We start from the raw sequence: 17251 nt of genomic DNA on the forward strand, positions 1-17251 counted from the left end.
GTCATAATTCAGCCTCAAGTGTAACTATCAGAACCAAAATATGCCAGCTTAGTTAGCGCAGTGGTAAAGGCGACAAGACGGTATTCAAGACGTTTATTATATATTAGGAGTGCTGGTTTTAACAAAATTAACAAACAACCCTTTGGTCGACATAATACCAAACCACAGTATAGTTGAGGATCGCTATTGATTGCAGCTAATGTGTTTGAACCTAATGCTAGGTGATCTGGTTGAAAAATATTTAATTTTCATTCTTTTATTGATTGTATTTTGAACAGTGACATCTTTATGTCTTACAAAACTATTAAACGATCTAATCTAAGATAGAAGACAACGAATGCAAGACTTATTAGACGAAAACTCTCAAAGACATATTAACAGTTGATGAATCAACTTTTTTTAGACGTTTATATGTGATGGGAAAGGTCCAAAATTGTCTAGCACACGAATTGAACAGAATAAAGGCGTTTTACGCCACAAAAATTGTACCTGGTGATGTAAAGTGGAACTATTACTACAATCTTAAGCCCAAAAAGATATAAGTTGGTCCAGAAAAGCTATCCACATCGACTCCAAAGTCCAGATAAACCCTCGCTGGTAAAATAAGACAGAAAGAGTAGAAAAAATGACATGATATTTGACCAGACACCTCTTCCCCCGAAACACCCCTATCAATGGATGTCCCTTGGAATGTATTACCATCAAGTATTAAATAAACCTTAGACTAACATTCAAAGTTAGTTAAATATATTTAGTACAAATTTAAAAAAAAATTATATATTTTTTGTTAAATTTTATTCTTAATTACTTTCTAAGTAAGTATTCTTTGTAAGTATTCTCCCACAACTGTGCTGAGCTCGATGGGCATAGATTCTCAAGTTCATTCTATATATATATGATGGGTGTTTCTTTTCGTTTTTGCCTCTGACATAGTTATGACATAATTATCTATAGAAGGATTCGCCTTTTTCTGATTTTCCAGTTTTCTATAAATATTAATCATATGACCGGACATATTAATATCAGAGTATGCCCAAGTCATTACACTATCACCATCATGATTAACACTCTTGAGATTACACGTGTCTAAAGCCCATTTACCTTTTGACCGGTTCATAAAAACACTTCTATTAGATTTAGACATGTGAAATGTGGATTCATCCATCCATGGGACATTTACCCAGTTTTTTACCAGTCTCTTTCTCTTATGAATGCTAGTCTCGGTTTTTTGACCGTTATGCATTCTTTTCTTCTGTTTCACCTAAAGCAGCGTCAATTTGAAGTAGAGGTATTTCGATTTCCAGTTCGTGTAAGAATATAACGAAGACCTTTACGCGAAACTCCGATCTTTTCTATAAATTAGTGCATAGAATCGTCCTCCTCGCTTAGCTAGATTACCTCAAGGTTCCCCGCTGGCTCCAGCCTTATTTAATCTCTTTATTTCAGATATGCCGAGAAAAGAGCATATTGACGTCGCCTTTTACGCTGACGACACTGCTTTCTTCACGGCCGCCAGGTTCGAAGTTACAATTCATGAGCGTTTACAGAAGCAGCTCGATCATGCGGTCAAGTGGTTCAAATTCTGGAGGTTGCAAATCAACCCCCTGAAAACCCAGGCCATCATTTTCCACAAGAAGCGCTACGCACTGCGCGTCTCGCAACTTAAGATCGACACCGCAATAATTCCATGGCTGGATAACGTCACGTACCTAGGTCTTCACTTCGACCGGCGGTTCGGTTGGCATTCCCAAATCCAGAAAGCAATCCAAAAAGGTTCGGGGATAGCAAACCTGCTATCTCCTCTGATCTGCCCTTCTAGCAGGCTTCCCATCTCCATCAAATGCTTATTTTACAAGATGTTAATTCGGTCCGTACTCCTCTACGGATCTAATGTCTACTTCAAGTTTGTTACACCCAACCAGGTCAAACGGCTTCAAGTTTTCCAAAATAAGCTCCTCAGGAGAATATTAAACGCTCCATGGTTTGTCAGAAATAATCAAATCCATAGGGAAACTGACACTCCAGAAATCAAGCACTTCATATCTCAATCATTCCACAAACAACAACTCAGCTCAAGTTCTTCTGAAAACGCGCTTGTTCGCGAGCTGGTCGACATGCTGGGAGCTTAGCACCGCGTCACCGCTAAGCTCTCCCCCTTTTCCAGGCTGAAACGACCTCATCCGTCGCTACAGTCATAACTTTTGCCCCCATACAACAGTACCCAGTTGTGTGTTAACTCAGGTTCGCGAATCAATAGAATCGCCGGGCTCTCGTGCCCAATAACGGCTGCCCGATCAGCGGGTGCCATATCCCCAAATTTAATGCAGTAGCAGTAGTGATCCACAGGGGTCAACTGTGAGGCGGTTTCGGTTTAGTGTATTGGTAAGCCCAGAGGCAGTCCCACATAACCCGGTCCAACTTGTCACTCCAGGGCAAGTCTCCGCGACCAGGTATGCGTCATGCATTCCACCGCCTGGTTTTTAGGCCAGAACAAAAAAAAAAAAAAAAAAAAAAAAAAGCTTAGCTAGATAGCATTCTGCTGTTCGAGAGAAATCTGTTTCCTCTTTTTGTGTTAACTACAAATAGGGCGTTTTCAAACTTTTAAACACTGGTGTATTTTATTAAAAACGGCTTTGTTCTCGGAAATTTATCAGAGTACACATGGCCAACCGCGAGTCTCGCTTGGTACGACGTTTTATCATTGTTATCGGGGAATATCAACTCAAGTCCTTCATGCTAATTTTCCTACGGTACATGTTGAAGAGATAAGAGAAATTAAATTCGGTAAAAAAAGGATTATTAACAAAATACCAAGAATACAAAACGATTAAAATCCGTAAAATACTCCCTGTTATGTCACAGTCAGTTTTTTTCCAAATAAAACTTTGTAATTTTTTTTAGTTAAATAAAAACGTGAACTTTACGTTACGTAATACTTAAAATTTAAAAATCAACATATGATTAAATACCTTAGCCCATTAAATAAAAACGATTCGGCAGCACATTCGAAAGTCAATTAATAACATTATAACGGTATAGAAAAAAAAATAAAAGTAGAAATAAAGAACTATTTTTTTACTGTTGCTTACTTCAAACCGCCTGAAAATGATTTGAGAGTCCGGCAATTCATTGTTTTGGTCGTCCAGGTCGTTTTTTTAGGATACAATATAGATACAAATGTGCTATGACTGATCATCATCATCACAAGTTTCTAAAAGTATCCGGTGGGATTCTGCAGAAGATTTCCTTAAATGAAACAACAAAAACAATGTGTATCGAAAACCAATATTGAATTTTCCATGACTAGCGTCTCTATACACTGAATAACTCAATATATAGATGATCTATATAGAGATATAGCCGGCTTGGTTAGCGCAGTAATAATAGAACGGTCCTCGTATTGTTGCGATAGTCGCAGGTTCGAATCCTGCTGGGTATGATCGTAAATGTAAGGACACATCTAACAAATATTTTCGGATTTGACGCATGCGTATATGCGGCTTCATTAGCATACTCCTTTTTTATATATAAATTATTTTTTTAATATAAAAAAATTCGATAAATCCTTGACTTATTGTTCGAACTATGTATAGGGAGGGAAATAAACATTGGACAATTTTTTATATAACATTTTATTTAAAAAAGTATTAAATAAAATGAAATAATAAAAATATAATTACTATATGCCCAGCCTTTCTATTTTTATAAAAAGTCCACACACTATTATTTTATATTAAATCCAACTAATACCCTAAAAATCGCCAAATACGATAAACTATGATTTTTGCTACTATTCTTGATCCATAAACTAGCTATGATCGTACTTTTATCTGAAAGGTATCATTATATTACGTACATCATATTTAAAATGAGTGTCTAATTATTAGCAGTTACTATAATGTTTGCTACTATTCTTTATGGACAAACCTCATTAATGACTTTTTGACTGCATTCAACACAACAAGAATAATTTCCTTCTCTGTTCTTGTTATCTTCTCTATTCGATGTCGTTGAAAATATGTTATAAATTTGGCAGCTACCATTCCCACTATAAATAAAATCGATGCTGTTTTGATTTTATAACTTTTAAAAATTTAGCCTTACGTTCTGCACTTACCCTTGTACTTCCATATTTTAAAATTAACAAAAAAATATATAAATAAATAGTATCGACTGTACTGATCAACTTGAAAGGAATGTATCCATTAGAAAAGGAAGACAATATAGTACGCATGAATTAGATCCGGAAATATTTGTTAAGTAATGTATCATGTAAATTATTGCTTATAATTGACCGTCCTAAAGGCAATAATGCAAAACATAGAGTTATTTTATTTAGATATAAAAACCATCAAATTTAACAGTTATTTCTATAGATGCTTGGCATTATTATCATATATATTGATAGTAGTATTTGAGAATGTACACGTGTGAGGAATTTTATTCCTTAATCAATTCAAAATCTTCTAAACATCCTTCAGATGCAATTTGTTACAAAAGTCCATCAGCATTAATTTACCATCATTATATAATCTAAATAATCTTTGATAACACGATTCATGTTTTTTTTTTCATTTCAGTTAACGACATGGAAAAATCGCTCGACGCTGAATTTATTAGCAAACAATCGAAGACAGTCAATGATTCTGGAGTGTATTCGGCTACTCCCAATACCTCTTTAGAGCAGTCCACCAACGGAGACAGCGACAATCAGAGCGACCGTAGCACCCCCGAACGCAGAAACGTCTGCCCCATCTGCAACGAGATGTTTACGTCCCAACATAAGTTCACGCTTCACATCCGCTCCCACAACAACCAGAGCGAAGACCAGGACTCGGATAAAGGATACACCTGCAAGATATGCCATAAAGTATTGAGTTCCAGCTCCAGTCTGGACCGCCACGTGTTGGTGCACAGCGGGGAGCGCCCGTTCCACTGCAAATACTGCGGCGACACCTTCACTACAAACGGGAACATGCACCGGCACATGAGGACCCACTCCATCAAGTCCGATAATTACGAATCTGATGCCAGCGATTCTGGCAGCTCGAAGAGCATCGAGTTCAACAATAACAAGGTGGATTCGAAGCACGGCACCAAACGGAAACTGGAGCACCCCGAAGAGGACAAAAAGCGACGACGGGAGACGACAAACGACTCGGAATCCGACTCCGATCAGGCCCAGTGGTTCAGGTGTCCCGTCTGCGAGCGCGCGGATTTCACGTCGCTCGCCAACCTGGATACACACCTGGAGGATAACCATCCCGAACACCCGATCAAGTGCAACGTCTGCGACGGCGTATATCCCAACAACAGCGCGCTGAAGTCTCACAAGGATCTAGAGCACGGCTCGGGACAGCCGGTGGTGGGTTTTCAGAATCTGGCGCTGTTCGAGTTCTCCAGCGAGAAGTTTCCGCACATAGCGAGGCGCGAGTGCGAGCTGAACGTCCACAAACCGACGGGGAATCTCCGCTTCCAATGCAAGCGGTGCGCCAAGGCCTTTCCCTGCTCCAACTCGCTGAACATCCACGAGAAAGTCTGTCTGGAAGCGCCCGTCGGCCTGAACCTGTCGCAGAACGTGTCCGGCGACGACATCCGTAGACAAGAGTTCTTCTCGCGGCTACACCTGCGCGATAACTCTCCGGAAAAGAAGATCCCGTCGATGCAGTCCCTGCCGGACGCTTCGCTGCCCAAGATAGACAGCAACAAGGACCTGGCGGATATCTCGTCGATACTGTCAAATATTAACATGCAACAGCTACAGGCTAGGCACGGCGTGAAGGCGCTGCCGGCCAGACCGGCCAGCGTCGACGCCGAGAACAAACACGAGCTTGAGGAGGAGTCGCAGGACTTCGTGTTGGAGTTCAGGAAGATGAAACTGCGCGGAGAGTTTCCCTGTAGGCTGTGCACCGCGGTGTTTCCTAATCTGCGAGCGCTCAAGGGACACAACCGCGCCCACCTCAACGGCAATACAGGCACATATTATTGCAATATGTGCCCGCATTCATCCGTAGACAAAGCCGCCTTGATACGCCACATGAGGACCCACAACGGCGACAGACCCTACGAGTGCGCCCTCTGCAACTACGCGTTTACCACCAAGGCCAACTGCGAGCGTCACCTACGCAATCGCCACTCGAAGATGACCAGAGAGGACGTGAAGAAATCCATCATCTATCATCCGTCCGAAGACCCCACCAACGAGGACCTCAACAAGCTGACGATGGACAAGGACGTCAAGAAGCAGCACGGACCGTGCTCGCCGATCGAATCGGGTGACTCGACCGACAACTTGTACTGTTCCACGCCGAAAATCCCGCCGAAGACGGACGTAATTTTCCCCGCACCAGATTTGCAAATCCTGAAACCAGCCAAGATCAATCCCGATATCTTCAGGCATAACGAAAACCTGAAATCGCTGAAAGAGGCTCGATGTATCTATAACGGGGTACCGCCGGTCATGTTCCCTCCGGCGTTCAACCTCACCCCCAGGTTACCGGATGCCCCAGTGGCACCAGCGTCGAGGATCCAGGTCAAACCTTTCGACGTCCTGAAAGAAAAGAACAGCGGCTCGTTCGAGACCCGATCCGACAATGACGAGGAGGTTACCGAGGCGCCGATGGACTTGAGCAAGAAGACAATGGACGAAAGGAAGGAGGAACCTCAGGACCTGAGCAAGAAACTGGCGACGGCGGCCACTCCGTCGTTGCTTCCCGACCCGTCTCTATTAAAACACCTGTTCAACCCGGGCAATATGGATCACACCGCGCTCTACGTCCAACAGATCTTCCAACTGTATCACAACAGTCTGTGGCCTTTGAGTCCCTTGTTGCAGACGCCTCCCAACATGAAGGAGCGAATGCAACTGACCGGAGGATCGATGATCCCTAACCAACCGAGTAGCCAGCCTCACGTAGGCGCTCCGACCCGTCCATGTTTTAACGGTTTCAAGATCAACGAGCCCGAGCCGCAGCCTGACGAAGCGTTCTCGCAGACGTCTCCGAAGAGACACGACGCGGCGAAGCCCCTGACCGCGGAGGGTGCGGCCAACAAATTGCACGGTCCCGGGCAGCAGCTCAAGCCCGACCTGATCCAATCCCCCAACTCCGTAAAGATGGTGATCAAGAACGGGGTCCTGATGCCGAAGCAGAAACAGCGACGGTACCGGACCGAGCGCCCGTTCACCTGCGAACACTGCTCCGCCCGATTCACGCTCCGATCGAACATGGAGCGTCACATCAAGCAACAGCACCCGCAGTTCTGGTCGCAGCGACAAAGGAGCAACATCGGGCAACCGGGTAGGAAGCCCCAGAGTGTGATGCTGAAACCAAATTATCACGACATGCCGATGTCTAACGAATTTACGATGCACGAAGCGGACGACGTCAAAGAGCACAACAACCACAAATTGAAATTCGCCCTGCTCAACCACCAGCATTCGCAAGCCGACAAGGGCTCCGAGGACGTCAAGAAAGAGGAGGACGAGGACTGCGCCCTGGTGATCGATGAGAACGACAAAGTGGACGACGGTAATCAGGCGAACATCGCGCACGACTACAAAACACCTATTCTCGAGGAGAAACTGAGAGATTTCGCCTCGGAGAGGAACCCGAAGAACGAGGAGGATTTGGTGTCGATCTCCAGGCTGTTGGTCAACGCGTCCAAACAGCAGCAGCAGTTTAAGGAGTTCTTCAAGGGGGACGGCGAGGACCAAGAAGCGTGCGTCGGCAGCGAGGAAGACGAGGAAGGCCTGGTGGCTAGTGGTAGTACCAGCGAGGGGAATGTGTCTGGTACTGATGGAAATAGGTGAGTGAAGGTAACTTATTTTTGTTCTTTTATGTTCAGAAATAATTTCGTCATTTTTATTATACATTATAGTACTTCGTTTTATTAATAGTATATATTACAAATCAGTTGCTTAAAGAACACTCACTATCAACACCTCAGTTATGTATCACTCAATAAGCATTCGATCTAAAAAATTAGCAAAATCTTTACTGTTGACTTTTTTGTTCATATTTAAAGAATACATAAAAGAAAACAGCATTTAATTATATCGATAGCATATAATCTCAAATCTGTATCACTCAATAAGCATTCGATATAAAAATTTTAATTTTATTATCCATTTATTTACTAGATATTTATTAATATTTCAAGAATACATTTAAATATTGAAATCGTCCTATTACGGGCGTATCATCAAAGGATTAAGCTCTAAAGATATGAAAAACAAATCGATTATTTCAAATTTCTAGGCTAGAATACCTTCGTAACACTATTAAAATATCAATTAAATATTTTATATACTGATTTCCATTGATAAACAAAATAAAACAGAACACATTTTAAATAAATACCATTTATAACTTAGGCTCTCAGAAACGCTTAAACAATAACGAAAACAGTTTTAAATAGATTTCGTTAGAAGAAAGGAAATTACAAACATTAAAAAACATTTATATATATATATATCCAATATTTTTTCTATATCTATCTAAATTCTTCATCTTGGAATATGTTTCTCCAGCGTTTTTTTTTTATTATGATATATTGATAATAAAAAATTGTGGTTTAGATGCCATATTATTAATTATCTAGGTGTTTCTATCAGTAGATAAGGTTTTGAGTTTTCTATGGAAGAACTATAACAAGGGATTCTCATTTTAAGCGAAGTAACGCGGACATACCACAAATCAATCTGTTTAGTACTGCCACCTACCGTGTTTAACAAAACAATCAATAGTTGGCTGAATCAATAGATAAAATCGCCAGCATCAGTCATTTTTTTCATTTCTTGTCTTCACTCTTGTCTGAGAAAAACAATCCTCTATCTAGGATATATCAACAAACGATATGTCAAAACTGGAGACTTATTGAGTGCTATGTAATTCAATTTGTCAAATTTAGTATCAACTTAATTTAACTATTATTTTAACTTCACATAAAAATCTCAAGATCTCTCAACCCCTTTTCATAAAAAGTACTGGTCAAAAAAAAATATATATATATATAGCCGAACATAAAACCTCGTCCTTTTAGTTATGATATCATGCCAAACAAAAAATATTTCGACTGGAGATAAATTCAGTTTGCATAACGGTCGTTTTGTTGTTTCAGATCTGAGTCGGAAACGGCCGCCAATACCGCGCCAGCCAAGAAAAAATCCGCATATTCCCTGGCCCCTAACCGGGTCAGCTGTCCCTACTGCAGCCGCAAGTTCCCCTGGACCTCGTCGCTGCGTCGCCATATCCTCACCCACACTGGCCAAAAGCCTTTTAAGTGTAGCCACTGTCCCCTGCTGTTCACGACCAAGTCCAACTGCGACCGGCACTTGCTGCGCAAGCACGGCAACTCCGCCACCACCATCATCACCGGGGAAGCGTCCAACGCCAACGGCCTCAACTACCTGATGCGCAACGTGCCCGAGCGGCCGTTCAAGTGCTCCAGCTGTCCCAGCAGCACCTTCTCCACCGACTTCAACCTGAAGAAGCACATCAGGTGCAAGCACTCCACCGACGCCCAGCGGGACGATATCAAGGGCTACGAGGCGGGAAGCTCGGAGGACGAGAAGGCTAATCAACCGGAGGGCAATCGCGACTGGGATGGCCAGATCGCGTTCGCCAAATTCGCCCAGGGCGGCAACCCGGAGGTCCACGCCAGCACCCAGGCAAACAACTCGGACCTGCCATTCAAGTGTCACCTGTGCGAGGGATCGTTCGCGGACCGGCATGAGGCCCTGGAGCACATCCGCGACAAGCACGCCAGCGAGTACGACCTGCTCATGTCGAAAAACGCCCTGGACGCCAACGCGTCCAACCCGGACGAGGCGGCACAGCAGCAGCACGACGAGGACGACGCCGATATCCGGGGGAAATTCCCCGACTACTCCAACCGGAAGGTGATCTGCGCGTGGTGCATGAGACGTTTCTGGTCCGCCGAAGACCTACGCCGGCATATGAGAACCCACACCGGCGAACGACCGTTCAGCTGCGACATCTGCCGGCGGAGATTCACCCTCAAACACAGCATGTTGCGGCACAAGAAGAAACACCTTGCGAACAACAGCTATGAGCAAGACACCACCCACAGCGACGAGGACGGGGGCGGCACGGTTTCGCCTCCGTACATCAAGAGCGAGAGAGATGACGCCACTACGAGACGAAGCGAAAAGTCCGACGAATCGGACGCCCAGGAGGGCGGGGGCGACCTCATCAGCAACCTCCTGGGGCTGAGAGATCGCAGCATCATCGACAAGGCGTTGAACGCCACCGCTGACGACGCCGCAGAACTACTCGGAGTTAAAAACGAGATACATGAGTGAAACAGAAACCGAAACTAAGATTGTGTATAAATATCTAGTCAGGTATCAAACGATTTAACAGAAATGTCATCAAGATGCTTTTAATGTACATTATTATACAAAAACAAACTGAGTAAATACTAGCGTGTAAAATCATCATAATAGGAATAGTCTTACTTAATATAAATCTAGGCGATAGGAAAAACCCCTGTAAATACATCAAGAAAATTGATACGGTCTAGGTATACCAAATATTCCTTAAGTCAACGGGGCGCTAGTTAAACAGGGCGCCGTGTTGACCGTGTAGCTGTAAAGAAAATATTTTGCTTTATTTATAGCGAACAGGATTTCCATCCTTTCAAATCACCCTAATTTATAAAAAGCAATATTTTGTATATTAAAACATGTTATGTTATAAACAAAACAATGTAAAGCACTATTATCATAGATACCTTAGGAATTAACGTGTACATACGAATTACTATGGATTTTCGGTCAGTTACGATTATTTATTAATACTATTTTTTTTAATATAGAGAAATATATTCATATACCTTACTATAAAATCAAAACCAAAAAATTCGTTTTTTATTTTTTTTTTTTGTTATTTATTACCAATTTTATATTGTTAGGGAGTTTCGGAAACTCTTAAAACATTGTTAATTTACAACTTGGAACGAAATTTTTTTATTTTTTATTACATAAATATCTATATACATACTAGAAATTCCCTCCTCAATAATACATAAAACAGACCCTTTTTGTGAATAAACGTATCGTTTAGCTAGATTCGTAGGATTTAAAAAAAAACACGACTCTTTCATTTTTGTGCACTTACAAGTTTGATTATTATAATTCACCATTCACGGCGCGTGTCTTAACCAGCTTTCGGCGTAAATCTCGATGTCTCCCTTGTTCGTTTTATCTTATGGAGACGATCGTTTAAGATTTAGTCAAGAAAAGCTGAAACAGTAGCTATATTTAAGCAATGAGTGAACTTGTATGACTTGATAGTTTCTAAGGATAATAAGCTTATATAAAAACTATAGAGTGACTTACTTTTATTTTGTTAAATATACGCCATATTTAGAGTTGTTTACTAGTAGTATGTAGGTCTTTTGTCACTATTGTCATTGATAATGTAACACTACAAAATTTTGGTTAATTAAATAAAAAATCATCAAAAGACCATATATGACAGAGTTTTACTTGTCTACCTTTTAAAAGTTTTCCCTTTAGTCATCAAGCTCTTTTCTTTCTTCAACATACGAAACCTTGAAATAAAAACTCTTTAATAAACAAAAAAAATGCCCATATATTGACCATGCTCTGTTAACAATGGATAAATGTAAATTATCTCCGAAAACATATTCGAATACATTGTAAACCTTGCCTTAAATATTTCAGCATAATACCAATTTCGCACGTCATAATTCAAAAGGAGATAATACAACATAATTGATATATTTTCCATATTTGAAATCGTTTTCACTAAAAAGTAAACTTTTGTGGCCAGAAGTGTCAACAGTGTGACATCTGTCGAGCAAAGCGCGCAACATAACGGCATGTGTATCAATACTTACTACCATATATGCTTAAAAAATGATATGGATAAATGCACCTGATATATAAAGTTTTTAATGTACTTCAATTTTTTTTAACCTTTATAATATACAATAATATAAAATTCTTATACAACATAAAATGTTTTCATATAATCGATTCCCGAAATAATATAATATATTTTAACTAATACTACACGTCATTTGTCAAAACAGTGCAATTCGACTATTTTGTTGACGTTTCACTTTTATTTTTAGGTTATATTTTAATAGTAATATTTAAAAATGCATAAAACTAATTTGACTAATCTAGATGTGGATAAGTTATTCGAGGAACGTAGTATTGATGATATAATAGAAATTGAAAGATTGTTAGATGCCGAAATTGAAAGAAAACGAAATGACCTCCGTTCGATGGTCGGGTGTGTATAACTGGGATGTTTACAATTTAATCTTAATGTAATAATGCTCTTGGATTATAATAATTATTCACATAATTTCAGTGATCGTTATAAAGATATTCTGGCCGCTTCAGATGCTATAAAATCCATGAAAACAATGTCTGAAAACATTGTTTTTAATATAGATGAAATAACCAAAACATGCGGATCTTTAATCGATACACCTTGTTCTTCTATTCAGTTAATGCCATTAGAGATAGAAACTGAGGCGTGAGTAATGAAAAACACAAAACATTTTGATCTATTTAAAAAGTAATATTGTAGCAGAAAAAATGAACAAAGGGTCTTGCTGATTCAAATGAGGCTAGCTATATTTTTAAGCGAACAAATCTGGATTTCATTAGATAATGGGAACAATTTAAATTCCACACAATATTATTTGTTAGCTCACCATGTTTTTATGGGAATTAGTTTGAATAAGCAAGAATATTTAGATAGGCTGCCCATGTTAGAAAATATAAAACTAAGTTTAGTTACCCTTAGGGAAAAAATATTTCAAAAAATCACAGAAAAACTAGAATCAGTTGAAATTACTGCTGAGGTAATTAGTTATTTGTAAATATAGAACTCTTGTATTATTAAAGATGACTTGATTTAGGATACATGCCATAATTTGAATGCTTTAATGTTACTGGAAAATCAGACAGATGACCAGTTATTGAACACATTTATAGAACATCGCAAGACTGCTCTACAAACTTTAATAAATTCACAATTTTCCAATGTTAGAATGCAAATTGCTGCAATGCTTAGATGTCTGTTGACAACAATACAACTTTTACATGCTTGTTTTATTAGTAAGCATCAATAATAATCTTCTGTCCAAAAACTTATAATATTAATTTTAGATACAGGCAGTAAAAATGGATTAATATGGGAAGAGTTAGATAACATTGTGGGAGAGAATTCACAGCCAACTATTTCAAAGTTAGAATTGCCTGTCACTCCATTGATATCGTACATTCCAAATATAATAAAGGAATTTAGGTACGATAACAAGTAATAAAAATGAACATATTTAACACAAAATGAAATATTTTCAGACCTAAACTGAAACTGTCACTCAAAGAAGATGCAAAGTCTATTAAGAGTGCCAGAGTTAAAAGTTGGATATCATCAACACAAAATAGTATACAAAAAGGGCTAGAGTCATCTTTGCAATTAGTAACTACAATAAAAGGTTTATATATGATCAGAGAAGAAGCAGTAAAAATAGGTCAGTAATTAAATAATATGTCTTATCTTAAGGGGATCATATATTTACGTATAATGGTCAATTTTATTAAAAAATTTTTGTTAAAAGGCTTTCAGATTAAAATTTTTAAAATCTAGGGGATTTTTATATTATTTCTGTTGAATCCTTGAAATTTCAAAGCAATCGACTAAACCGTTCTTGAGATATTGGAAAGATCAATTATAAAAACATGCTTAAATATGATTCAAGCTATGAAATTTTTATCCACCTTAAATATGTTATGCCTTGTCTTAGAATCAATTTGCTTCCTCCTGGTAGACCTTCTTTAAGCCAGGACTTAACCCCCTTATGTTCATAATATCGTGCTTGATACTAACTAATCTAAAATAAATTTGTGCAGATATTCCAGAAAATTGGAATAAAATCTGTGAGGATTTATATTTGCCAGAAAAGTTTGATATATGGTACTATTTCTTCCAACCTATATTAACAACAAGAGCCGTAACTTTATTATCAAAGATCATCAGAAACAATATTGATGAGATAAAAAAGGATGTTGAGACATCAGTTAAAAATATATTACAGACAGGCAAATCAGAAATTGATCTAAGATTATATGTGTGGACTGAAGACAGTTCTGATATTGGGAAATTAGAAGATGATAACAGAGGTTACTATATGTTTATATAATTTCAAATATTATAGCTAGTAACAAAACATTTTTAGTACTGAAAATGAAAACTATGGGCTTCTCTTCTGAGGTTATAACTCTGTGTGATAGAGTGGATAAAACATTTTTAAACTTGCTTGAAGATATATCTCAGTATCTATATGGAGTGGAATTCAAAGACTTGCCCAGTGCACCTTATCTTCTAAACGATTTCAAATTTAAGAGGAAATTTGCCGATCGAGATAATCTGGAAAATCATCTCAGAATTGAATGTACCAGTAAAAGCACAGAGTAAGTATAGCAAGATGTCGCGATGTTCCCATTTTTTTTGTGTTTTCCTTTGTAGAATTTGTAGGTTTATAGAAGACTCCTTATCTAAAGAAACAAACCAGAACTTGATCATTAAATCGTTGTTTTGTGCCAGATTCCTTCAAGCAACGTGCAATCTGTGCGGCAATTTCAAAAAATGCTGTGAATTTAATAATACATCAGTGGATTGGGTCAAAGTCTGTGATAATTTTTCAAAAACCAGCCAAGTTTTGTGGAAAAACTGGGTGAACAGTTGCGTGGAGAAGACACTTGATTTAGTCAAACTTCTGAGTGATACTAGTCCAAGAAGCATGATTGCTAACTTAACTGTAAGTATATTGATTTAGTTGAACAGAAAAAATAATGATGGAGCCTTTTTTATTCAGAGATGGGATGACATAGAAATACAAGAACAGACTGAAGAAAAATTGTTCAAGTCCCAAATTAGTGTACCCCTTAAACCCAGCGTTCCCCTAACCAATATATTGGTAAAATTGAACAAAGACCTGAGCAAAGTGCTGTCTTACACATTACCTAAAGAAGTACATATATATTTTCTCGAAGCTCACGTCGATGTAATACTGAAGGAGTATGAGCGAGTTTGCTTGCAGGACCTCAATCAAATTCAAGCTTTACAGTACTTGCTTGATGTCAGATTCCTCTCCACTTTGTGTATACCACGAGAAAACAGCCAATTAGTCACTTTCAGCCAAAATATCTGTGATAAGTTAAGGAACAGAATAGATCCTTTCGATTTGGACGTGTTCTATTCGCATTTACAAAACAACATTAAAAAATCAATTATCCAGTCACAGGTAGGAGGAAGAACCGTTTAACCAAGGCGATTGTTATTGATTTTAGTAATTCTAACTTACAGACCTTATTCGGATGCCTTTTACCATCATCAGCTCAACTAATCAATCTAGGTGCCTATACAAAAACAAAAGATCAAGAAAAGAATCCCAACCTAATGGCTTTGAGCGTACCGTCAAATAACGCTTGGTTTCCCCTACTGCCTATCACCGTGCCATCTCAGAAACTACCAGGGGCTTCTGCATCGAAGAAAGAAACCAAGGTAAAAAAATTAGAACGCTTGTTAATTTAAATCCTGGATGTTTTTAACAAATTCTATTTACCAATTATTGCAGTAAAAATTAGTAGATACGTCGTTTCTTCCGGAACATTTTGTTAAATTTGAATAGGTAATGGTTTTTTTTAGTGTGTTGTTTGCCAACATGGACACTAACTACAGAAAAAAAAACACCATACAACTATTTAATATATTAATATATTTATTTTATATCTTTATCAAATACCTTTTTTCAAAAACAATTTTCAATCAAAATAAAAGATTATAAATCCTATTGCAATCTAGAATTCTGTGAAATCAAAATATATTGTAAAGTATGTGTGTTTTAGTTGTTTTGTACATACGTCATCTAAATTTGTGAGATAAAAACGTCGCAATGGTGCTGCATCAACTCTGAATTTTAGTTCAATTGGCTTTGACATACCTGACAATTCACAACACTATTCTAATCTAAATAAAATAATTGAACAAAAATGTTATGGCACTATTGCTTTCAAGAATTTTGCATACGTCCGGCAACCGTACGACTTTGTCAGGCTCATTCCTTTACGTGTTTGAACTAATCAGACAGCATTGTGTCTCTTTTTAACTAGAATAAAATGAGAAGGAAAATATTTTCTGATTCTAAAACGAATTTACAAATTGCACCAGGAAATACATTAAACATATTGATGACGTATGTACAAAAAAACTTTGAGTAGACTTATACTTGAGTAACTAAGTATTAACATCTTCCAGACAGTTTTGATAAATGATCTTGAGTTTGGAATTTACTTTTCATTTTAATTAATGTGTAAGCTTCAAGAAGTAAGTTTTGAGTGTCAAATAGCTATAAATAACCACTAACATTAAATGTATGAAACAATTTTAATAATAACCCGACACATTTGCTAACCACCTCGTATTCTTTACAGTAGTTTTTCATTTTCAGGAAAAGAACCCGAAACCTTCCAGATCGACCCCGAAGAGAGCGCAGGACGCTACGTCGGTGGTGCGACAAGGGGCCGCGTCGCTCTTCGGTAACCTCACCACCGACTGGTTCTCGTAACGTTCAGCTACATTCGTTGTTATCATTTTGAAATATTATCCATACTTCTGTAGCACATAGGGAGAGACTACTTTATTGTAAATATTTTGTTATGTACTAGTTTGTATAAGTGTACAAATTTTATACATTGTGCAGGTCAGTATTTATTAATTTAAACAAAGAGGAACTAATAATTATATCGAGTTTGTTACTTAATAAATGATTGGTAACAATATTGAGTTGTTATTAATAATTATGTTAACTCACCAAACAGTATTACCATCAATTGATTGCCAGAGATCAAGGAGATTGTCTGATGTTTCTATATAGACTGCATTGTCAGATCTAATTTAATAATTTTATTTTTAACGTACTGTAAAAGTGTCTCAGTCTCGTAGTCATACAGAGGAACTAGTAAAATAAGCATTCAGTAGAGCTGGATTGTAATAATTCCTTTCTAGTAATAACTTCTGCAGCTTGGTTCGTAGATACAACTTTATTTTCTTGCATCACTAATCCCTAATACTGTAAGAGCAAATGAACTGTTAGTTGTCATTACTCTTTTATCCTGTATTCTCAAGCTATAGCATCTTAATGTCATGTATTTTAAAATATTTTTGGCACAATTACATCT

The 17251-nt window shown here is 38.3% G+C and overlaps 2 protein-coding genes across 5 annotated transcripts in view; both read left to right on the forward strand.

Annotated features, from left to right (window-relative positions):
- Positions 1 to 11496, forward strand: part of peb (zinc finger protein pebbled) — a 35452-nt gene extending 23956 nt beyond the window's left edge. The window contains exons 3-4 of the mRNA XM_076411662.1: positions 4581 to 7806; positions 9121 to 11496. Coding sequence (XP_076267777.1) covers positions 4581 to 7806; positions 9121 to 10324 — 4430 coding nt within the window. The 3' untranslated portion in view covers positions 10325 to 11496. The remainder of the gene's footprint in view (positions 1 to 4580; positions 7807 to 9120) is intronic.
- A 451-nt stretch (positions 11497 to 11947) lies between these two features.
- Positions 11948 to 16852, forward strand: Cog1 (conserved oligomeric Golgi complex subunit 1). 4 transcript variants are annotated; one of them, XR_013006836.1, is made up of 13 exons: positions 11948 to 12287; positions 12369 to 12536; positions 12591 to 12867; positions 12925 to 13123; positions 13175 to 13313; positions 13370 to 13542; positions 13922 to 14191; positions 14248 to 14482; positions 14538 to 14829; positions 14887 to 15315; positions 15378 to 15575; positions 15649 to 15702; positions 16522 to 16852. XR_013006836.1 is itself a non-coding variant. In XM_076411663.1 (12 exons), the coding sequence occupies exons 1-12, from the start codon at positions 12151 to 12153 to the stop codon at positions 16636 to 16638; spliced, it is 2634 nt and encodes an 877-aa protein (XP_076267778.1). In that variant the 5' UTR covers positions 11948 to 12150; the 3' UTR covers positions 16639 to 16852. The 4 variants fall into 4 exon arrangements, 3 of the variants coding, with proteins under 3 accessions (XP_076267778.1, XP_076267779.1, XP_076267780.1); XM_076411663.1 differs by lacking the exon at positions 15649 to 15702; XM_076411664.1 differs by lacking the exon at positions 15649 to 15702 and having other exon boundaries at positions 12085 to 12287; positions 12594 to 12867.
- Positions 16853 to 17251: the final 399 nt, after the last annotated feature.

Source organism: Rhynchophorus ferrugineus, unplaced genomic scaffold (genome assembly GCF_030347505.1).
Source record: "Rhynchophorus ferrugineus isolate W39M unplaced genomic scaffold, kcgeb_rfMv2 rfM8, whole genome shotgun sequence".
In the NCBI taxonomy this organism is placed as follows: Eukaryota; Metazoa; Arthropoda; class Insecta; order Coleoptera; family Curculionidae; genus Rhynchophorus; species Rhynchophorus ferrugineus.

Coding starts and splice junctions, on each gene's coding strand:
- Cog1 (XM_076411663.1), top strand. CDS start 12,151: ATGCATAAAACTAATTTGACTAATCTAGATGTGGATAAGTTATTCGAG. Junction 14,192..14,247: donor ATTAGAAGATGATAACAGAG/GTTACTATATGT, acceptor AAACATTTTTAG/TACTGAAAATGAAAACTATG. Junction 14,483..14,537: donor TGTACCAGTAAAAGCACAGA/GTAAGTATAGCA, acceptor TTTCCTTTGTAG/AATTTGTAGGTTTATAGAAG.